General features: G+C 30.4%; 1 protein-coding gene across 1 annotated transcript in view; it reads right to left on the bottom strand.

Moving 5' to 3' along the window:
* Positions 1-10,586: 10,586 nt before the first annotated feature.
* The window catches only part of LOC114332823 (lipase 3-like), a 56,096-nt gene continuing 40,809 nt past the window's right edge, over positions 10,587-25,873 (bottom strand). Inside the window, exons 5-7 of the mRNA XM_028282601.2 lie at positions 22,870-22,954; positions 14,460-14,602; positions 10,587-10,755 (exon numbers count right to left, since the gene is read on the bottom strand). Of these exons, the coding sequence (XP_028138402.1) occupies positions 10,597-10,755; positions 14,460-14,602; positions 22,870-22,954 (387 nt within the window). The 3' untranslated portion in view covers positions 10,587-10,596. The remainder of the gene's footprint in view (positions 10,756-14,459; positions 14,603-22,869; positions 22,955-25,873) is intronic.

The following is a 25,873-nucleotide window of genomic DNA, read 5'->3' as shown; positions in this document are numbered from 1 at the left end:
GGGATTGATACCGGAGGAATATAACAGGTGGTATCGTATTTTACGATGCCAATGGCATCTTGTCAGATCCTGCTTTCAGTGACTAATCTGACGAGTAATACGCATAGTAATATTATTTTCTTGTATCTATAACACGTTCAAAATAAATTTGTTTTTTCTATAAAACTGCCTATCATTTATGTAAATAATATCCATATAACTACAAATAGCTCCGAATAAAATATTCAGGGCAAACCAGTTAAATGTTATAATTATCGACTAATCCCTTAAAAACATTGCTATTAACTAGTTAAAGCCTCATATTCCGATAACAAAATTACAAAATATTATATTTGGGTTATTATATTTGTTATAAATGAGGTATTTTAAGGGTAACTGATTAATTTAGATTTACAAGTAAAACCAGGTAAGTGACCGCATCTCCATCTTAAAATTAGGTTTAATCAGCTAGGTGTCTTAACTTTTTCAAACTAATGATAGAATATCATTTCTGATATATGCATGTTTCACTGGAATACCGAATATCAAACACAAGTTGGCCTCGTAATTTAAAATAAAACACTAAACTTTAAAAACGTTTTTTCTCGGTTTCGGTATTTCGGCATTTACCTGGTTTTCGCAGTATACCGACGATATATGGTTTGGTTTTGATTTAAATCTGTCTCCTGCCATTCCCCGATAGCGCTATTTCTAGGTCTACTCGTTGTCAAGGAGGCTATGCAAGAAGACAACAGATATACCTAGAAATAGCGCTATCGGGGGATTCGTAGGAGACAGATTTAAATCAAAACGAAACCGTATATTTTCTATTTTTACTAATGCCATACTCTGCATTAGAGTACAAAAACTCGTTTTATATAGGTTCTCTGAATCGCATGGTGGAATATTTTTCTAGCGATGCCTTTTGATATTTTCATATCTGGATTAACAGAGAACTTGAATCGAGTCGACATTCATTTCACTTATTCCCCGTTAGAGGGTGCTCTAACCTTACTACGGTATAAATAGTTTTATTTTGTACCGAGAACTACGGACGTTTTGGTGTAAATTTGTCTTCTTGCATAGCCCACTTGATAACACGTAGACCTAGAAATAGCGCTATCGGGGGATGGCAGGAGACAGATTTAAATCAAAACGAAACCGTATATTTTCTAAAAATATCACAAGGAAAAATTCCTGTACTGGCTGTATGTATACCATAAATCACAAAAAATAAAAACGTTATTTTGAAAAAGGTATATGTACTTAAAATCCCTAAAAACGGCTGTATCACAAAACGTTTTCGTAATCAATATTCCATCATCAGTGTTATCACCTAAAATAAGTATAACTCTATAAGTAAAACAAACGTGAGGTTAAATTTTGGCAAAGGTAAAAAAATGCATAGATAGTTATATTTACAGGTTTACATGCTTTAAGCCACCAAAATGTACGGGTAAAACCCCTTAAATTTAAAACTAAAAACTAAAATCAATTTAAGGGTTTTTACCCGTACATTTTGGTGGCTTAAAGCATGTAAACCTGTAAGTATAACTATCTATGCATTTTTTACCTTTGTCAAAATTTAACCTCACGTTTGTTTTACTTATAGAGTTATACTTATTTTAGGTGATAACACTGATGATGGAATATTGATTCCGAAAACGTTTTGTGATACAGCCCTTTTTAGGGATTTTAAATACATATACCTTTTACAAAATAAGGTTTTTATTTTTTATATATTTTCTATTTTTACTAATGCCATACTCTGTATTAGAGTACAAAGACTCGATTCATACAGGTCCTCTGAACCGCAAATTGGAATATTTTTCTAGCGGTACCTTTTGGTATTGTCATACCTGGGTTAAACAGAGCACTTGAATCAAGTCGACATTCATTTCACTTATTCCCCGTTAGAGGGAGTTGTAACCTTACTGCGGTATAAATAGATTTATTTATTACCGAGAACTACGGACGTTTTGGTGTAAATTTGTCTTCTTGCATAGCCTCCTTTACAACAGGTAGACCTAGAAATAGCGCTATTGGGGGATGGCAGGAGACATATTTAAACCAAAACGAAACTGTCTATTTTCTATTTTTACTAATGCCATACTCTGTATTAGAGTACAAAGACTCGTTTCATATAGGTTCTCTGAATCGCATGGTGGAATATTTTCAGAGAACTTTAATCGAGTCGACATTCATTTCATTTTATTTTGTTACATCTTTTTTTACCAGAATGACTGAATCTGAATCGAATTTCCTAATTGTGAAGGAAATATTAAACACAACACTGTTATTATCATATACACACAGTTATACCGGGTGTCCACTTATATTTTCCCCCATTTTAACTGCCTATAACTTCTAAACGGCTCAAGATAGAAATATGCGGTTTTCGCTGAAATGTTTTATTTTAATGAAAGTTTTGTCTGAATGGAATGGCGGATTTTTGAAAAAAACGTTGTTGACTTTTTTTAATGGAACACCCAGTATATTTTTTTGTAAATTGAAAGAAAGGTCATTCACCTATCCAGTGATATAAAGTTTTTCAAAACCGGTTGTCAAATCACTGAGTAATTAATTTTTAAAATGAGAGGTGCAACGTGGATATCACATACCTAAATAACATTATTATTATTGATATTATGTTATGTGATTTCCACATTGCATCTCTCATTTTAAAAATTAATTGCTCAGTCATTTGACAACCGATTTTAAAAAATTTTATATCGCTGGATAGGTAAATGACCGTTTTTTAAAGTTTTTAGGTAAATGACCATTTTTTATATCGCTTTTAAATAAAAAATGGCGGATTAAAAAAAAACGTTGTTGACTTTTTTTATTAAAACACCCAGTATACTTTTTTGTAACTTGAAAAAAAAAACGGTCATTTACCTATCCAGCGATATAATTTTTTTTAAAATCGGTTGTCAAATGACTGAGCAATTAATTTTTAAAATGAGAGATGCAATGTGGAAATCACATAACATAATATCAATTGTCCCTCACATTACATTTCGAACATTTGTACTAATTGTAGTGGCATTTTCTGGCCGCTGATCACAGTTTAAAGAAGAAGAATAAGAAAAAAGAAGATATTAGGCTTCTTGACACGTGACGTGGGCACATCACTGTTTTTTTTCTGTGCGCGGCTGATCACACGCGTGTTCGAAATAATTTTATAAAAATTGTTAAAAAGCGTTTAAAATGCCAAAAAGGTCATCAAAGAGTGATTGTTTATCCCGAAAGCGGCGGAAATATGAAGAGTTGCAACAGAAATTGGTAAAGTTGAGAGAGAAAATGGATGAAAAGGTATTTATATGATATTTTTTTTTGATTTTCTTATGGTAGTTAAATTAAATTTAGCGTGAATAAATAGAGCTATATTTATTAATTATTTACAAAGTGACAATTTTAATCAACTTCAAACATGGAGACTTTTATTTTGTTGTTATCAATATATTTTTCTGTTGCCATAGTACCTGTTTTTTCGCCATCTTCCTGTTCGAATAAAAAACAGGCACTATGTTGCCGGACTGCATTGGTTTTCCTATTAATGTTTATTTCGTAGAAAATGGGTTAACATAAATGACATGCAAAAACGTCACATTTTGCAAAGAAAAATTATATTGTTTGTCTCAATAAGGGTGCCTTGAGGTAGTCCAAAGTAATACAGACTAAATAATTAAGGATATAACAATAAATCAGAGGGTACTTTTAAGTTGCCCAGAAAATCTTTATGATTATGTGACCTGCTTCTATTTCTCAGAGGCACTTTATATTAGCCCAGAAGTATAGAATGGAATATATTTTTATTTAACTAATTTTACATATTTTACTTCGAATTTACATCACAAGAATAGCAAGTTACTTACACAAAATTTGTGTTTGGCTTGTCTTCAAACAATAATACTAGGGGAGCGGGTATGTTTTAATAGCCCAGAAAATCTTTATGATTTATTTGAGATGCTCCTATTTCTTAGGCTCTATTTTATAGTAGCCCAGAAATTTAAAATACAATACATAATATTTATTTAAATATTTTTTTTGTACATTTTACCTTGATTTCACTTTTCAAGCGTAGCAAGTTTACTTACACTAAATTTTTGTTTGGTTTTGTCAAAATATTAAAAATAATATTACAGAAACCATTGTGGAGGTGCATAGCCTGTCAGTTTCACTAAATAATACAGACAATGAGATCCAATGCAATTTGAGCATAATTGAAGATTTTGGGGCAAGTGAAGATCTACAACCAGCAGTACTTATTGAGGAGTCGCAACAACAAACAGAAGATTTTTTCATTGGAGAGCTAAACTAACGCTAAACGCTAAACTATTCTCTTTCCACAGGCTTAGACAAAAGTATTGTGGGTAAACTTACAGAAAAATTCTTACCTGCTACAAACTGCGAAAGACTTTGCCCACCTCAGTTGAATTCTGAGGTTTTATCTGCCATAAAAGATAAAAATAAAATTAGGGAAGATAAAACTTGCAAACTATGCAAACAATTTTAGCTGCAAGTATTATGTCCCTTTATAAAGAGGTCGAATTAGGATTAAACGAAAAAAAAAAAAAAGGAATATCGAAACAATTGCCAATTCCATAAACTTCAATATAGAAGTGTTTTATAAGATGTCCTTGCACAGAAGATTTTTGCTCAGTTCTTCATTAAATTTAAAATTTAAAAAATTATTAGACGAGCAACCTATAGATAAATATTTATTTGGGGAGAATTTGATTGAAATATTGAAAGAAAGCAAAGATACAAGATCGGCAGCTTTTCAAGTCAGCTCTATAATGAAGCCACAAAAAGCCACTTTTTATCCAAAGACCACGCCACAACGCCAAGCTGTTTTTACCACTCAGCATACAACAAGAGTTCTTCCAGAATCTAACAACTTCAATCAGCAGAGTTTAAACTTCAATCCAGCCTCAAACAGACCAAGATTTCGACAAAGCCATTACCCAAATCATCCTCAACCAACATCGAGATACAAACAGTCGAGCAGACAACAGCACCAAAACCCAACCAGAACAACCAGGAGGTCATACTAAAGTTAAATAAAAAATCAGCAGGAAATGTGGCTAATTATTTTAAAAACCGGAAAAAGATTACTTCAGACATCAAAGTTTTAAGTTGGGTCCAAGGTTTTAATATTTTATTTAAAACAACACCGTCTCAAGAGAGAGCACCAAAAGTTTTTCATAGACCAAAATGAGTCGTATGATTTAGCTATAAAGCAATTACTTGATAAGGGAGCTATTTCTCCTTCTTCACATACAAGAGAGCAATTCTTTTCTTCATATTTTCTAGTGCCCAAAAAGGACGAAAGTCATAAATTTGTTTTAAATTTAAAACAGTTAAATTGCTTTATAAAAGCCCCACATTTTAAGTTGGAAGACTATAGGTCAGTTTTCAAGCTCATTTTCAAGGGTTGTTTTATGGCAAAAGTAGATTTACAAGATGCCTATTTTTCTATTCCTCTTCATGAAAATTTAAAAAAATATATTTAAAATTTGAGTACAAAAATATTCTATATCATTTCAACTGCTTACCATTTGGTTTGAATATCTCGCCTTTTATATTTACGAAAACCTTAAAACCAGCCTTAAACAATCTAAAAACAAGAGGCTTTACTTCTGTCATTTTTTTAGATGACACTTTACTGATTTCAAAATCATATTTGAAATTTAAAGAAAATATTGTTGAAACTTGTTCTATGTTTTTCCGCCTGGGATTTACTATAAATAAAGAAAAAGTATACTTTCACCCACACAAATTATAACTTTTCTTGGTTTTACGTTTGATTCTAATAAAATGATATATTTTTCTCCTGCTGACAAAAAAGAAAAAATAATTAATAGTATTCAGACCATCAAAAATAAAAGTACATGTATGATAAGATCATTTGCAGCTTTAATAGGTCAGTTGGTAGCAGTTTGTCCTTCAGTTAAATATGGAACATTATACTTAAAAAATTTAGAAAAAGAAAAGTGGCTTGCTCTTTCTAAAACTAATAGTTTTAACACAAAAATGACCATACCTAAATACTTGTAAAACGATTTCAATTGGTGCTTAGGTACATAACATACCAATTAGTAAAAAAAAATATAAAAGAATCTAATGATGTACTTGAAATATTTTGTGATGCATCTATTTTAGCATGGGGAGCATGCGGTAATAATAATAAAACTCATGGTCTTTGGAGTTATGAACAGCGAGAACTACATATAAATGTTCTTGAGTTATTGACAGCATATAATGACTTGAAACCCTTTTCCAAGGAATATAGGAATTGTAATATTTTGCTAAGAATAGATAACACAACAGCTGTATCTTTTATTAACAAGATGGGGAGTGTGTAATACTCTAATCTTAACAACATTTGCAGAGAAATTTGGCAATACTGTGAAAATAGAAATTTAAAATACTTGCATCTTATATCAGTACAAAAGAAAATATTATTGCTGATTCAGAGTCAAGATCTTTGAATATAGGAACAGAGTATTCTTTAAGTGATAATTGTGTTAATATAATTTTTAAGCAGCTTCATATTCCAGAAATCGATTTGTTTGCCACATATCTTAACAAAAAATGTGCAAGGTATGTATCTTGAAAACCTGACCCCGAATCGGAGAAAGTTGATGCCTTCACTATAGATTGGCATGGATTAAAATTGTATGCTTTTCCACTCCACCTTTTGCTATTATTCCAAGAGTTTTAGAAAAAATCATATGTGACAAAGCAGTAGGAATTGTGGTAGTAGCAGAATGGGCAAATCAGATTTGGTAACCAACCTTTAATAAACTGATATCAGGCAAAAAGATAATTTTAGGACCTGATAAAAATTTAATTTTGAACCCTTTTAGGCTTTCATATCCGAGACACCAACATCTTACTTCTTACTCTGACTATCGCATGTTTGTCAGGCAAGATTTTTTAAGAAAAGGTATTCCTGAGCATTCCATCGCAATTGTGATTGCATCTATTACAACAAAAACACTAAATTTACATGATACAGTTTTCAAGAGATGGTGGAGGTATGGTATAGAAAAAATATGGACCCTTTTGCTTATGAATTATCAAATATTATTAATTTTATTAAATATATCGTAGATCAGGATTATACATATAGCTCTATAAACATTCATAGAGCTGCATTGGCATTGATAATAGATATACCAGAAAATCATAAAAACATGTTTAAAAAATTTTACAAAGGTATATATAATCTCAAACCTTCATTGCCCAAATATCAATTTACTTGGGACCCTCAACCAGTATTATTTTATTTAGAAACATTATTTCCTCCCACAGGTCTTTCTTTGAAAGAACTTACTTGCAAACTTGTAATGTTGATTGCTCTGACTACAGCTCACAGGTTGCAATCCCTATCTCTAATAAAAATTCAAAATATTTTCATGGATCAAGATAAAATTGCGATTTTGATACCAGATAGGATAAAGACTTCTTCGAAAAATAAAAATCAACCTATTTTAAGATTTCCCTATTTTAAAGAAAAACCACAGTTGTGTGTAGCATCGACGTTATGTCACTATTTAGAGATTTCAAAAAATATTCATCTTCAATCAGAGGACAAGTTGTTTATAACAATAAAAAAAACATATAAAGCAGCATCTACGCAGACTTTGAGTAGATGGCTAAAAGATGTTTTAAAATTATGTAACATAGACACCAATATTTTTAAAGGGTATAGTGTTAGACAAGCATCTACGTCAGCAGGAGCTAGGGCTAGATTAAATAAGTATAGAAACTATTAGAGAGACGGCGGGATGGACAGAAAATTCTCAAGTATTTAATATTTTTTATAATAAACCTCTAGCAAAAGATTACGGACTCTTTGCAAAAACTATATTGTCTGTTTAGTCCATATATGCTTCTGCGTTTGTTTATTGTTTGTTATACATTTGTAATTATCTGTTTATATTATTATTATTACATAAGAACAGTAATTTTCTTATTATTTAAAAACATTACTCTTAATTGTTCTAATATATTCTCTCTTTTTTTGTAAAGTTCCTAATAAAAAAAAAAAAAAATGTAAAGTATCGATTTTTGGATTGCAATGTAGTTTTGTTTAATTATCGCACAATATTGCTTAATCTTTCAACAGCCTACAATTAGTACAAATGTTCGAAATGTAATGTGAGGGACAATTAATTGATTGGTTGACTTACCTGTTAAGGAAGGACAATCATAATTGTCCTATCTTACATTTCGAACATTTGTACGCTCCCTCCCTTTGATTCTTTCGAACCCACCCGTTTTTGTGCGATCAAAATAAAAAAAAACAGTGATGTGCCCACGTCACGTGTCAAGAAGCCTAATATCTTCTTTTTTCTTATTCTTCTTCTTTAAACTGTGATCAGCGGCCAGAAAATGCCACTACAATTAGTACAAATGTTCGAAATGTAAGATAGGACAATTATGATTGTCCTTCCTTAACAGGTAAGTCAACCAATCAATTAATTATTAGCTTAGTTATGTTATTTATGTATGTGATATCCACGTTGCACCTCTCATTTTAAAAATTAATTACTCAGTGATTTGACAACCGATTTTGAAAAACTTTATATCGCTGGATAGGTGAATGACCTTTCTTTCAATTTACAAAAAAATATACTGGGTGTTTCATTAAAAAAAAGTCAACAACGTTTTTTTCAAATATCCGCCATTTTTATTTTCGTATTTAAAAGCGATATAAAAAATTCAATCCATTAAGACAAAACTTTTTCTAAAATAAAACATTTCAGCGAAAACCGCATATTTCTATCTTGAGCCGTTTAGAAGCTATAGTCAGTTAAAATGGGGGAAAATATAAGTGGACACCCGGTATTATACTCCTTTAGATTTACGTCACAAAAACTACGACTAACTTCAGGTCTATTTACTTTTTTACGTTTCCCGTGAAATCCATACTTTTGGCACTTTATTTAAGCTAAATATGATACTTAGAACATAGAGGTATATATTAACATAGAGTGAGCCTACCTTCCGCGCTCCTGACGACAAGATCTCAAGGACTGGTTTGCGGCATCTCTTTCTAACACATTGTATCGAGAAATTAAGATGACATTCAGTGTGAGTATAGGCACGGAAGGAAAGGACAAATGTCGTAGCTTTATTATGCGTAAGAGTGAAACAGCACTAATCCAAATAAAAAAGATGGTGTCGTCACTTCGGTCTGAATGACACTCTCTCTATGCTAATATATAACTCTATGACTTAGAATTGTTTCATTAAATTTATAATGATTAAAAATGTATTGAACTAATGCCCAAACTTGAATTTTCAACTTTGTCGTAGAGAAAATGTTGAAACATAGTTTTTTCAACAATGTTTTAAAAGTTTTAAGTGGTAGAAGTGAGCCTTTATTCGTATTCTACAAATTCGTTCATTACCTGCTTGAAACTCTGTTATGAGGTGTTTCAGTTTAATATCCACTATAAATGTCACTCCAATTTTCTTATTTCCTGTATAATATAAACTACTTAATAGACAAGGCGAAATCGGCGGGTTCGTTGGAAAAAATATTCCCATGAGAATTTTTTGCTTAATCCTATTCGTGAGACATCCCAGAATAAGGTTCAAGAAGTGCCACTTCTTGAACCCACGTGAAAAGTGGTCCAAATTTTTTTCTTCAAATTTTTTTTAATCAAATTGCAAAAATCAATATTTTCGACCCAAACACATTTTTTTAGTTTTTTTTGGACCATTCTGGACAAAAAAGGTCTCTTATAATGTTTCTCTAAAGTTGCTCGTTTTCGAGTTATAAGCAATTTAAAATTGAAAAAACGAAAAATGGCGATTTTAAAGGCTTAATAACTCGGTTAAAAGTTATTATTATGAAAGTCAAAAAGTGATCAAATAAAAGTTTAAAGCCCGCCCTACAAGATCCTGAAGAAATTTTTGTCATTATTTTATCACTAAGCTGTTATTGTTAAGTAAAAATAATGAGCGCCATACCCGTATTAGGCGGCCGGCAATGATGACTGATGAGTGCGAGAGAGATGCCATTCCGGCAGTCAATGGTGCATCTTACTCGCACTCACATTTACACCGCGTCAATACAATCTTACGGCTCATTATTAATAATTAAAAATAACAGCTTAGTAATAAATTAATGACACAAATTTCTTCAGGATCATGAAGTGGAGGCTTTAATCTTTGATTTGGTCACTTTATGAATTTCATAATAATAATTTTTAACCGAGTTATTAAGCCTTAAAAATCGCCATTTTTCGTTTTTTTCAATTTTAAATGGTTTATAACTCGAAAACGAGTAACTTTAGAGAAAAATTATATGAAACGTTTTTTGTCCAGAATAGTCCAAGAACCCTAAAAAAATGTGTACGGGTCGAAAATATTCATTTTTTGCAATTTGATTAAAAAAAATTGAAAAAAAATTTGGACCACTTTTCACGTGGGCGACTTCTTGAACCTTATTATGGGATGTCTCATGAATATGATTATGCAAAAAAATCTCATGGGAATATTTTTTCCAACGAATCCGCCGTTTTCGTCTTGTCTATAACAAGATAGTGAGTGTTTTTGGGTCAGAGAAACAAAAAAACAGAAAATCATAATAATTCATTTATTTTTAAATCTGTCTAATAGTTTCAAAATTGGTTTATATATAAGGTTTTTACTATTCTTACTAATAATAAAGTCCACGTGACTAAATTGCGGTAAAGGAACTGATGAATAGTGAACTAGGTTTGGTAGTTGCTTTGCTAAAAGTCGGGCATCCTGTAAATAAATAATATAAATTAGTGAACATTAATAATATAAATAAATATAATTAAAATTTTATATACACTGACCCGCAAAAGGTACTTGGCACGTGAAATTTCATAGTGTTCTACTTTTAGTTTTGTAGAATAATCCTGTTTAATAATTAAATACATATATTAATTTATTAAAATACTATGGTAGGGGAGCCCAAGCGGGGATTTTTGCAGTTACTAGAGCGCGTCAGATTATCATATGGGGAGAAATTTGGTACCCTGCAGATGTACCTCTACCATATATTGGCTCTTAACACAGGGGAGTTCGTTAAGGAGGGGCCGAAAAAAATCTATCCTTAGAAAAACTCGAAATTGTCAGATTAAAATAGAGTCTCAAAGTTTCACAAGAAAAAGCGAATATTTCGCGAAATCAATGACAAATCCAAAAACTAAAAAATACTTGCTCACTATTTTTCAAAAAGCTATCGAATGAACTCAAACACGTCTTCCCACGGAGGTGCACACTACCACTTAGCTACGCCGGCCCTCAGTAATCATAATTTAATTTAATTATTTTAATTAATCAAATGCTCATAATGTTGCCCATTGACTATTTGACAATAATTGAGGGCAACATTATGGGGATTAGCTTAATTGAAATAATTAAACTCAATTATTATTTGATTACTTGTTTTTCATAACTTTGTTATTTTTTTTATCTTGTAAATGGTATAAAATATAAAATATATGGGGAGTAAAAATTTTAAATTTTGCAGTTATGTATAACTTTACACACCCTATCAAAATAGCTATCAAAATAACAGTGTTGCCATTTAAGAAAATCAACGATGACGTCATATCTCTAAATTGGGACACCCTGTATACATTATTATTGTATGTTAAAAAGGACAATTTGAAACAATAATCGACGGGTCTAAGCATTTTTCAAAAAACGATTATTATTTGAGATATTGAATTTATTCCAAATTACGGACTCACTCCGTATGTTTTATGAATATAATAATTACAAAAACTACAGAATTTCACTTTCTGACATAAATTTAATTAATACTGATAGGACGTAAAGTTTGTACAATATTTTTAATAATTAAAGTAAATAAATTTTAAGTTCACTCAAATATATAATCGATTACTGCCATCGACCACTTACATTCAATCTTAGTTTATTTTGATTAATCGCGGCAGGTAAAGTAAAATTCTTCTTTCAGTACAATAAAGTGTTACTTTACTGCCGCAAATGGCGGCAAATGAGTACAATAATGAATGACTTTAGTGACGGTTGGCGATAAAATCAATTATTTATATTTATTATTTACATTTTCATTATTCACAGCTTGGACTATAAAAGATGAAGGCAAAACTGTAATTATTGTTTTAGGGGAGTGCAATTAGAACGAAAATATGCATTGTTTCGGAAAAATTCAAACAAGCTTATATTTTTCTAAAACTTTTTTTGTTAGTTTATATACATGTTAAAGTAAAAAGTTGTACTCGCAGATTTGGCGCTAATTGTTTATTAATTGTTTAAACAATAACAATTGTTTTGTATAATTAACTTTAAAAATATCGATAAATTCATTATTTTACTTTGATCAAATATGTTTATGTTTTGTTTTTCATTATGCTTAATCCGAATATGGCATTGCAATTTGAAAATTCTTATACAGAAGCAGCTCTTATACAGTCTGTCTGCGTAGCTAGGAACCACATGGAAAACTTTTTTATTAAGTATCAATTTTACGAAAAAAAGTTATTCTTAATGAAATGCTCTGGATAGTCAAAAATCTAAAACTCAACCATCAGATATCAAATTTTATTAATTTTATACGAGTTATGTCAAAAATATGAATTTCGTTAAAGAGTAAAGTAACTTTATATTCCAGAATATCAAAAAATGCTACAATGAAAAGTTGTTTGAAATTAGAAACTATTTCTAAATATACAATTACATCATTCTAATCGAAAAAAAAAAATTCAATTTTTTCTCAAATTACGGATATTCATCATCACTTTATTACAATTATGATAACTATTTTATTATCACTTTTACGAAAAAAAGTTATTCTCAATAAAATGCTCTCCCTGGTCTAAAATCTAAGATACAATCATCAGATATCAAACTTTTGTAATTTTATACAAGGTATGTAAAAAATATGAATTTTTCTTAAGAGTTAAGTGCCTTTATTATTCACAGTATTTTAATTAGAAGGATGTAATTGAACACTAAAACAATTTTTTTAATTTCAAACAACTTTTCTTAATAACGATTTTCGATATTGTGAAATGTAGGTACTTTACTCTTGAGTGAAAATCATATTTTTTGACATACCTCGTATAACATTATTTAAATTTATATTTGATAATTGTATCTTAGATTATATAAGATGCAGAGTATTTTATTAACAATAACTTTTTTTCGTAAAACTGATAATAAAAAAGTTATCAATAGGTTCTAAGTTACGCAGACATACTGTATAAGAGCTAAATAAATTTTTTTTGCTGAATATTTATTATTGTTGAAGCTTATTATTAAATATATATTTTAAAAATGTATGTTTATCTGGTAATTTTCGGTTTTTGTATTACATTTTTGTTTTTTTTTCTTAATTTTCTTAAAAAAAAATAGTTTATTTCATTTCTAAAGTAAAATAATTTAGTGAATTTTAAAGACTACATCCTAATCTTTAAAAAAGCACTTATAAAACTGTAATAGATTTGTTCAAACTTGAGTAATACCGTATTAAAGTGGTGGTAATTCTATAAAACTACGAAGATTTCAAAAATTACAATTTTTGAGACGTCATATCATTTGAATTAAATTTTTGAGATTTTTTTTTAATAAAACATCATGTAGCAAGATGCTTGAAAGGTAAGTTGTGCAAAATTGAGAGTTTTATAAGAAAAATTGTATTAGTTACACATTTTTAAATCATTTTTAAACAAAAATCATGTAAGGCTCACTTTCCGCCCACACCGTACTTATGCCCATACATACTATTTCTTTCTATTATAACCAAAAGATAACTTAATTATTCTTCTTTCATGTCCAATTTGTAAAATTTTACTTGATCAATTAGTTAAAGAATTACATTAAAATAACTCAACCGTGCACTTCGCCGTACGTGAGTTTACAGTGCGCCAATGTTTGTGAGAAGGGTGACTTTAGCATTATAAATAAAAAAATATAGAAGATACAGATTTAATTTTAGAAAATTATTTATATAAGGTTTTTTTGTAAAATTTTCTGAATTTTTTAATGGTCAAGTCAGTTTTGTTCTAAAATTTAATATTTTTGGAGTTATTTAAAAAAAATCTAATTTCATAGTTTATTTGTTTAATAAAAAATGAAGCACCCACTTCTCCAGTAGAACTTTTTGATATGTTGTTTATTAAACATTTCTCAATGAAATTACCAAAAGTTCTATCTTGTTTGATTTTTTCCGAATTGTAAATCTATATGCACTCCCCTATTAGTCCAAGTAACATATAAAAGTAACATCCATATACAGTAGAACCTCGATTATCCGTCAGGGCACCGGACCAAGGGTATGACGGATAATCGAAAAGACGGTTAACAGAACATTAAAAAAAATTAAAAATTCATACTACAACTCTCAAATTTCATCTATATCTTCAAGTGAGAATCTATATGCACTCCCCTATTTGTAACTATAAATTATTAATGTTGATTTATGCCTTGCTTACCTGAGGTGTGACTAAGTTATCAGTTTTCCCAGAAAATAGAGCAGTTGCGTACGTTATGTTTTGAAAATTGTATAACGGAGGGGAACTTGAATTATATTTCTCTTGGTTAGTCGTTGGCCCATAGTCGTAATTTTGGAAATTTCCTAAAATATTTTTAATAAATAAATAAAATTAAAACATAAAATATACTCAACTTTTAGAATAGCGTGAGATGTTAGTTTAAAATAATGGAATTAAAGATCAATAGGGAATTATTGGCAACGTGACTACTTCTTCTTCTTAGAGTACCGGGCCCAAACTTTATACATGGATAGCTCCCATGATTATTTCATTTATAGGAGATTCTGACCAATAGAAAGCTACATAAATCTAAATTAAATCGATAACTTTTGATAATTTCCCGTCGTCAAGTATATTATGTCTAGAGCTGGGAAGTTTAGTTCACTACGTGGATTTCGATCTTTCGATCTCGGTCATTAAAATGAATAGTAGTTCGTTTAGTTCATTTAGTTCACTGATTCATACGACATACTTTGAGATGGGAGAATCAAATATAAATTAGTTCAAAGTAGATCAATCAGGAATCGTTTATTTTGACAAATGACATTAAATATTTTGTAAATATAAAAAATAAAAAGTAACCTATAAAATTGTATTTGTTTTGTTACTGTTTACTAAAAGTCTGGGTTTTCACGTTTTCAGTTTTTCCTCGAAATAAATCTATCAATATAACGGTTTTATAAAATAACGGTTATTAAAAAATTTAATGGAAAAGGACAAAAAATTTAATGGACAATACATTATTCAGCATCTCTTTCTTTAACCCTCCATCGCATCTCCATGCATCTCATTTTCATAAAAAGAACCCTTACTTACCGCAACCTTTACTTTTATTTCCCCAGTAGGTCGTAACTAAATCCATCAAATATCAAATCAAATCTCAGTAACAGTAAACCGAATCTGCATCTGCATCTCACTCTTCCTCGTGGGGTTAAATTATGACGCTCTTTCTTTAAATAATGTTTAAATATTAATTCGCTTCGATCCAACTCGACCTCGACAAACGTTTGCTTGCGGTTGGCGAGATGGATTGAAATCGTTGAAAGATCGAGATCGACATCGTTCCATCGTTGCCTCTCTCGCTCTGTCCGTTGCGTTATGTTTGTGTGTTGCAGTTGCAGTCAGTACGTTTAGTTCGATATGATTCGATCTTTTTAATATTTGTGATTGAATCTTTTAGTTCAGTTATGAGAGTCGATCTTTTGAACTAGTTCGTTCGCGAACTACACAGCTCTAATTACGTCAGATGCCCTTCGTTGCTACGAAAAAATACATTCAGTGACATTAATGACAATTAATGTTTTAAAAATTATAAAAGTGATGACATTCAACCGTCATAATAATATTTATAACAACTGTGTGTTTAATTGCACTAATTTGTACTTACATAAATAAATTACAATAAAATTTTGGTGTTGAACATTTTTATTCATGAAATAATCGCAACAAATTGCACTCGATCTCTAAAATTAATATAAAATTTTTGCCCTCGTGACACTTTGACATAATTTCACTCGCCTTCGGGTCGTGAAATTAAAACTGTCAAAGTGTCACTTGGGAAAAATTCAATAATTTCAGAGCTCTTGTGCAATTACTACTGAAAATTTGCTGATATTGTTCTTGATCTTGCGCGTCATTTTACAATTCATCCGCTGATAAGCAAGTCCATTAACGAAGGTTTCGGAGCCACAAACTTTTCTTCATCCACTTCATCTTTTTCCTTCGAACTTTCCGATGAGTCTTAACTACAGTTTCCAGTGTCTATCTCTCATTATATGCCGCAGATTATTGTGTTTAGGACTTCTATGTATGAAATGCGTTGAATTCATGATATTTTGAGCATTCTATGATATGACCACACCTCTAAGACCTCTAATTTTTAAGGGGTGGGTACGTAGTTTCTGCTCCAGTGCTATTCAAATGGATTCATTTTTTTTCGAATCCTGAGAAAACTAATAAGTATTTTTGAAAAATTTAAACGCAGCATGAAAGATTACGTTACTACCGAGGGACGAAAGTCCCTGAGAACTTCTATAATGTTTATTTTAATAAGTTGCAGTGGTAAAAAACTAATAGAAAATTTAGTGTGATTTTTAATTTCAAATATCTCATTCAAAATAAACTTTTTATTTATTCTAAGGGACTTTCGGCTCTCGGTAATAATTTAGTCTTCCATTCTGCATTTAAATTTTTCAAAAATATTTATTGGTTTTTTCAGAATTCGAAAAAAAAAATGAACACAATGTCGGTGGTAATATTTTCCAAATCTATCTTTGTCATACAACTAGTGTTGCCCAAATACAAGACCAAGACGAGACTTAGACAGTCTTGGTCTTGGTCTTGCGCCAATACACCTGGTCTTGGTCTTGGTCTTGGTATTGCGCTCTCGGTCCTGGTCTTGGTCTTAGTCTTGCAGCAAGAGTCTTGCAAGTCTCGCAGTTACACATTAGCCTATTGATATTCTTTAAGCGTTACTTTAGAACTTAGAACAACGTAGGTACAGTGCACAGATTCTAAAGGTGTCGGTGCGGGACGCCGTCTATTCGCAGTATTAATTATAGTCGGTATATGAGAGAGAAAGTATTAAAAATGATGAAATAACAAATTTTATATTATTTGTTATTTCATTATTTCGAATACGTTCTCTCTTTACATCGACTATAATACTGCGCATAGACGCCATCCTCCACCGGCACCTTTAGAATATGTAAACTGTAACAGAGTAGGTATATTTTAATCTTGAATTATCATAGCCATGGTAATGACCAACAAAATTAATAAATGTCTAAACTGACATTGGGTGAGGTATGAACTCACGATCTAAGCGATCCGTGTCTATACTCTAACTAATAACTATATACCCTGGCCCACGGGAGACAGTCTGTTTCTTAATAAACGTTTGCATTTAATAAGCATACATGTGCTAAAACATGGTTAAAATACAAAAAACCAAATTAATGACAATGACATAAAGTTGACTGTATTTCAAATAACATTATCTCTCTAGAAAAGGATTGATCGAACCTCACCTTATATGAAATGGAATAAAAGAGCTATACAATTTGCCATTTATTTAAATAAAAAGTAAAATACAATACAAATTAAATTACTGAACAGTACGCAATTGCTTTGACTTTACTTTATCTTTATATTAATTTTTTTGACCAAGAATTAATACAAAGATTCTTGTTACTATCCAATACCCTAATAGTCCAGGGCGCATTTGTTTTGAGATGGACGTTGAGAGGTGACTCAAATTTTTTTGCAGAAATTGCTTGAAAATAACTCAAATAATAATATTTCAGTTATCCTCCCACTCAAAATGGTCCGGAACATTGTTTAAATAATAAAAATGTCAAAATATGAAGGAAAAATTCGATTTTTTTATTGGTTTTTTGATTATAACTTTAAAAATATTTATTTCTGAGAAAAGTTGTGCTGACATAAAAGTTGCGCAATTAAATTTCCTACAATACAGAATTATTTAAAAATTTAAAAAATAGTCACGCTTGTTGCAAAATAGCAATAATTGCGAAAAAAACATACAAAAACAAGTATTTGCATTTTACGTTTTTCAACCATTCATGCTATACTTAGGACCTTCATATTTTACCCAGAAAAACTTTATGATATACTAAAACAACACTGTAAATTTCATTAAGATCGGTTTAATAGATTTTGCATAATAAATTTTGCAATCCAGCTTTCGCAAAAAAATTCATTTTTTTTAAATGTTGCAGGACTGAAAATAAAGCCGATAAAAAAATTTTTTGCTTATAGAAGTGAACTGTACCTTTCATTTGCAATTTGCAAAATTAAAATCGATTAATTACCACGGCGTCAGGAAATTTTTTAAATAAACATTAATTTTTGGTGCTACGCGCAGGACAGCGGTGTTCGATTCACACAAGTTGATTTCCACCAAAATTTCTTCCAATCTTTATCTAATATATTATTTTCTTACTCTATATTTTGTTGTATTCTAATATTTTAATTCCACAAAAATCAAACTAATTTTATTATTGTTTGTGAAATATTGTATAAAACAATTGCATGTTTAAAAATAATAAACTTTTATTCTCTAAGTTAAAATATATGAACAAAGAAAGTTTTTGCTAAAAAAAGTGTTATTTCAAAGGATAGAGTATGTGTTTTTATTTTGCAATAAACAAATTTATTTATTTATATCGGAATGTAATAAAAATTAAAATGTATCAATCATTATCAAAGGTCATTAGAATGCCCAATCAGAGCAAATTAACCGCTGTCCTGCGCGTAGCACCAATAATTAATGTTTATTTAAAAAAATCCTGACGCCGTGGTAGTTAATCGATTTTAGTTTTGCAAATTGCAAATGAAAGGTACAGTACACTTCTATACCCAAAAAAAAATTCAACTTGCTATCTGCTTTATTTTCAGTCCTGTAACATTTTGAAAAAATGAATTTTGTTTGCGAAAGCTGGATTGCAAAATTTATTTTGCAAAATCTATTTAATCGATCTTAATGAAATTTGCAGTATTGTTTTACTGTATCATAAAGTTTTTCTGAGTGAAATATGAAACTCCTAAGTATAGCATAAATAGTTAAAAAACGTAAAATGCGAATACTTGTTTTTGTATGTTTTTTTCGCAATTATTGCTATTTTGCAACAAGGGTGACTAGTTTTAAAATTTTTAACCAATTCTGTATTATAGGAAATTTAATTATGCAAGTTTTATTTCAGTACAACTTTTCTCGGAAATAAATACTTTTAAGGTAATAATAAAAAAAACGAAGAAAAAATTCGAATTTTTCCTTCGTTTTTTGACATTTTGATTATTTAAACAATGTTCCGGACTTTTTTGAGAGGGAGGATAACCCAAATATTATTATTTTAGTTATTTTCAAACATTTTCTGCAAAAAAATTTGAGTCACCTCTCAACGTCCAAATGTACTAATATTTTTACAGATGCGCCATGGTCTATAAGTAGGATATTGTTGTGTGTGTCGAATGATGGGTTTAAATTTCTTTATCAAAGATATACATACATATCGAAAAGGTAACATAATCTGTTTCGTGATTAACAACGCGACATATGTGTCGGCGTCATAAACAATGTCAAAAAAAAACTTATTGTTCATTATGTTCAATAAGAAATAGACTGTTGGTAGTTGTTAGCCGCGGTTTTTTAGCAAATTTTGGTTTGTGTAACCGATATCACACACTCAGCACAAACGATGTTTAATCTTAATAATTTGTTTAAAATGTTTTATTTTTACACTGTCAATTTATGACCTCTGAGTAGGGGAGAGTTGGATAAAACGGGATAGTCGGATAAAACGGGATACCTAGCCTAGATACCCAACTAGTGCTGCTATCAATCGGTCAACGACGAAAACTTGTTCTCAGTCGTCATTTTAACATTCTCAGTTCGTTTTACCTTGATGACACTATTTGATGAAAAGTTGTTGTGTTTAGAATTGTTTGACTCTATTTTTTTGGTATTTTATACTTTTAAGTGCGTTGTTTTTAACATTATATTGCCTACATATATAAACATATAATTCCGGTGACTATTACACTTAATTAAGCACTCATTAACGAATATTCTCATGTATAGTCTATCTAATTTTACTTTCACGTTTAGGCCGGAGCAATTTTTGTTTTGAAAATGTCTGAGTTGGACAAAACGGGACGCTTATAAGTTGGATAAAATGGGATACAGTTTCCTATGTCCCGTTTTATCCACCTATTTATTTGTTGGCCTATTAATTTTTTAAATAGCGATAAAAGCGTGTTCTCATACTGCAGAAAAGAACAACACATTTTTAAGTGACTTTTGTTCTGATATACGTATCTACCAGTCCTAAATAAAAGGTCTTATTTCCCATTTTGCAATAAAACATAAAAAGGCCTATTTTTAAGTTTCTGACTACTGAAGATATTGTTTTTCAAAGGTAAATTTTGCTTTGCAGTCTTATGTCTACTTAATTATACTTTTTAGATAATTTTATACAAAAAATTAAATATTGTGAACCTATCCCGTTTTATCCAACCGTGGTATGCCAAAACGAGATGTGTAGGACTTTATTAAATATTTTTTTTTACTATTTTCCAGTCATTAAAAATAGATAAAAATATGTTTTTTGTGTGTTTCAATAAACGTTATACCTATAAAAAATAATAATATGATAAAATCTTTAACATTTTTTCCGTAATAGAAATAAACAAGAATGGTATCCCGTTTTGTCCAACTCTCCCCTACGTATCAAATGTGCCAAGTTTACTTTTAATGGATATTTTGATTGACTATGTATGCTTATGGTATTGTTCGTAATGCGCGTAAGTCCAATTTTCCAAATTTTTGTTACATATTTTTTTGCGTCTCATAGAGCCTTTATGCATCTAAGCATATACTCAAACTACTATACTCCCTAAAACGACATTCGGTCCTAACTGCAAGACGCAAGAGTCTCGCAGGGTCAGTCTTGTTCTTGCTCAAATCTTGCACGGTCAGTCTTGGTCTTGGTTTTGCTAAAATTAGGCGGTCTTGGTCTTGGTCTTGGTCTTGCGAAAATGCAAGAACAAGACCAAGACTGCAAGACCAAGACCGATTTTGGGCAACACTACATACAACGCACTCAGTTAAATAGAATATTGTCAACCAGACAGTGACAATTTTAAATATTTAACATGGCATCGAGAATATTTTGAGTTGTTGCCTAAATAATATTGATAGTGTATTTGATAAATTAATAATTGATTTAAGACGTGAACTTAATAAAAAGTTATTTATTATTTATTATTTATTATTTATGGAAAATCCAAGCAGAGAATACACCAGGATATACTCAGTGATCTAAGTTTTTTTTGTTCAAGATGTTCAAAATTGTAAGCGTTTATTATTAAAAAATCACCTTATCACTTTTCCTCATTTCTCGATTGATTATTAGTTTTTGTTGTACAGTAGATAAATTATTACAATCACAGAATACGTAGTTATTGAAAAATTATCATATTTTAATTAATTGAATTAATAATTAAGGCAATTAATTATAGAAGTAACAGTTATCCAAGAACATTCAAAAGCCATCTTTAAAGTTAATGATGACATTGTCAAGTAAAGTTTACATATCCATACCAGTGAGAATTTTACTACACGTAATTTGCCGTTTAAAGACAAAAAAAGTAGGGAATTATGTTATTGAAAAATAGTATGTGAATAGTAGGAAAATATTTGCGAATTATGTACTGATGGCCTTAATCACATTAAACTTCAAGATCCAGGTTTCACATCCATATAGTATTACAGGGTACACATAACATTTTAGGAACTTGATTCTTAGTTGTAAGTTCAGTGGAGAATTGCAGATATCTAGTAAAGATCTTAGTTTCATAAATGCTTCTCTTGAAATTTTTATACGAGCTTTAATTTCTTCATTAGGATTTAGTGTTTCGTTTATCCAACATAGTATACTAGGTAATTAAAATGGTTAATTTTTGTTATCGGCTCATTGTTGACAATTCGTTGCATAGTAGGGCCAAAGCGTTGCAACGTCTTCTTTACTAACCACAAGTAACTTTGGGACAGCTTGTATATTAGTGCTCTATGTCCTCAATTTTTTCATACTATCACATTACATAAAGTTACATTTAAAAAACTAAAGTAAAATGTTTTATGTTGTTTTTAATACAAAAAGCTCAAAAGAGGCATTTTAATTATAAAAAAGTAGATAAATATGTAGATAAATCAAACATATAAATGATTATAATAAATTAAAAAATAGTTTTGAAACACCAATAACGTAAAGTTTTTGAATACAAAAAGCTCAAAAGAGGCATTTCAAATCAAAGTTGAAAAAAGTAGATCAACTGATAAATAAAAACGATAAATGAAGATAAACTGTATAACTGTTTTTAAATCAAAGATAATTTGAATTATTATAAAAAAGTAGATAAATAGATAAATCAAACAGATGAATGATTATAATAAATTAAAAATAGGTTTGAAACACCAATAAAGTATGTCTTTATTCTTGCAGGTATATTTTTAACATTGATTGCAATTATACAAGAAATAAACAAAAAAGTACGGCAACACTGTGACGCACAAAACATAATATGCAGATGCCAGATGCAACATTTTAGGTAGGGCGCACTAATATACAATCTGTCCTAACTTTGTATGTGATGTATTTATATCAAGTCTGTTATTGGAGCATTCTCTAGTGACTCGATCTATAAGGAATTAGGGTTACGATCTATAAGTTTAACTAAATATACCGTTTATAAAGGATATTAATAAAACCTTTTTATAAGAAAAATGATGTAATGATTATTATTTTGAAAAAATGTATAGGATGCATACCTGAGAGGATCAACTGACCATAATGGAAACCCTGCTTTACAGAGATTGTGTTAACCAATGTACTTAATATGGATGGTATGTCCTCCTAAAATAATAAAATTAATTATTAAAGCTTCATTACTTGCAAAGATAAACAATAAAATTTGTATTTATTTATAATAATTAGCAATATCTTTAGGAAAGTAATCAAACATTAAAATTTATGTAAAAAATAGAGAAGAAATATAACCGGCGTGATAATACAGTTGTCCCTTCTTTAAGTGTCTTCTTTAAGCCCCTTTTTTAAGTGTCCTCTCCCAATTAGTCGAAACAACGAAGCACTGAAAAGCCCAAAACCTAGGAATTTTGTGCAGTAAGATGAATTGTCATGCAACTTTTTGCATTCGATTCGAGAGATAGTCAGGCAATTTTGTGAACTAAATTAATCTCCGGCAAAAATTTTTGTGCATAAGAAAATACAATTTCAAAGTGCATCTCGAAGATGGAAAGGAAGATGGAAAATGAAAAATTTATAACTCAGAAAATATTGACGGAAATGAGTTCAGTTTTTATACGTAGGGGTTTTGGAGGTCACTGAATACGAATTTTATGACGGCGATGGTCTCCGAGGTACCTGGTGCCCAGGGTGAAACTAGTTTAATATTTTTCAAAAATCTATCGAATGACGCTAAACACTACCCCCTACTCCACCCCATGGATTTTTCTGAATAAAATTCAGAATTTTAAAATCCTGAATAGAAACCCCCATTTGTTATTGCAGTTTTTTATTTGCAAGTGTATTTCTCGAGATATTAGATAGTCTCTATTATTTACCTATGGTATCACGAAAAATCGTTTTTTCCGATTATAGCCCCATCTATCCACAATTCGGAAAAATGTCTCGAATAAAAGTCGCTTATTTTTACGTAAGTAATCTAAACCTGTAATAACAAATGGGGGCTTCTATTTTAGATTTTAAAGCTACCCCCACCCCACCCCACCTCCAGGGGGTGGAGTAGGGGGGTCATGTTTAGTGTCATTCGATAGATTATTGAAAAATATTGAACAAGTATTTTTCAGTTTTTCGATCCAATCTTCCCGCAATACTGCACAAAATTCCTAGGTTTAATGCTTCGTGGCCTCGTCTAAATCGAAAGTTGGATATTGTTCGTCCGCTATAACTTTTCCCATGCGTCACGATTCGTTTTCAAACAAATTAAGTTAAAACATAAAGTGAAACGTACGCCGATGTGTGTAGTATATAGTATACAGTATACAAAATGCATATACACATCGAGTCCGCTATAACTTTTCCCATGCGTCACGATTAGTAGTATGATGTATTCCACGAATATACGACTGTTTTGGATTATCGCGACAACGAATATTTTAGTGTGCAACATAAGAAGTACGAAAGTATTATGCACTAATAATTACTCCAATAAACAACAATATAATTTGCAATTTACTTTCGTTCTTCATATTTTGCACAGTAACATATTCGTTGTCGCGATAATCCAAGAGGGTCGTGTATTCGTGGAATGGAGTATTCGCGGTGTGCAAGTACTTGGAAGGGAATTGAAAAACGATCGTGCGCGAATAGCGGAGACATATTGCAACTTTCTTAAATAATTCATATTGTCAATTGAAATTGTCAAATTGACGTACATTTCATATTTACTGTCATTTAAGAAGAAAACTTATATGTTGCTCCACAATATTGATATGATATGCAATTATTATATAAAGGTAAATTTAATTAATTGTATTTTGCTTGCAGTACTGCATTTTAATAACTAATTTTATTTACTACATACAAATGTTTACGTTTTAATAACATAACCTGAATCTTATTTTTTCTTCTTATTATTTTTTTGGACTATGGCCTTGACAATTATCCAGTAACCAGGACTAGTATAATTGGCCAATATAATTAAAAGTGCGAATAAAGTTGCAGAGCGTAGAAATAGGTGTCGCTTTGCCGAACTTGCACGGTCCCAATAGTACACGAAGTGTAGTATATAGTATACAAAATATATGTATAGTATACAAAATGCATATACACATCGACGTTCGTTTCACTTTATGTTTTGACTTAATTTGTTTGAAAATGAATCGTGACGCATGGGAAAACTTATAACGGACGAACTATATCATATACAAAAATCAATGAAAAAATTTTTCCTCCTCAAAAATCAATGAAAAAATGTTTCCTCCTAGACTGTCCAATATAGGCCTGCCGCAAGGAAGCATATTAAGCCGACTTTTATATATTTTATATAACATAGATTTAGAAGACATTGTTCCAATCAACACCAAACTACTACAATTTGCAGATGATGTTGTACTTTTTTCATCAAACAAATCAATTGATCTTTCAAAAAATAATTTAACAACAGCCATCTCATCAGTGCATGCATATTATGAATCAAATGGATTCACGTTATCAGAATCCAAGACAGAAATCTGCTTCTTTTCTAGAAAACATAGAATTCCAGAAGGATATATAAATTGTGGTCAATTCAAATTTCCAATTAAAAACTGTGTCAGATATCTGGGAACTTATTTAGACAGAAAACTTTTGTGGAAAGATCATATACAACATATCATCAAAAAAAACCGAAAAAGCTATGAATATCCTAAGGACTTTCTGTAAAACCAACTGGGGTGCAGATCCCAACATTAGTTTAATGTTTTATCGATCTATGATACGACCACTTTTCGATTATAGCTGTCACTTAAATGGAAACGCTTCGAACATTTAACAAAAATTGAAGTACAGAAAAATAAGTGCCTACGCCTGTGCCTTGGGTATCTTAAATCTACACCAATTAATGTAATGGAAATTGAAGCTGTTGAACCTCCATTGAATTTGCGGCGGCAGTATCTTACCGACAAATATATAGCTCGTACCATTAGCAGAGACCAAGTATTTCTCAAAGATATACATAATCTGGTTGTTTTAGATCTGACTAAAAGTTATTGGTTTAAGAAAAAATCTCTACTTGATATAGAGATTTTAAAA

This window comes from Diabrotica virgifera, chromosome 9 (assembly GCF_917563875.1).
Source record: "Diabrotica virgifera virgifera chromosome 9, PGI_DIABVI_V3a".
Classification (NCBI taxonomy): domain Eukaryota; kingdom Metazoa; phylum Arthropoda; class Insecta; order Coleoptera; family Chrysomelidae; genus Diabrotica; species Diabrotica virgifera.
This window is presented reverse-complemented; position numbering and strand designations above follow the sequence as displayed.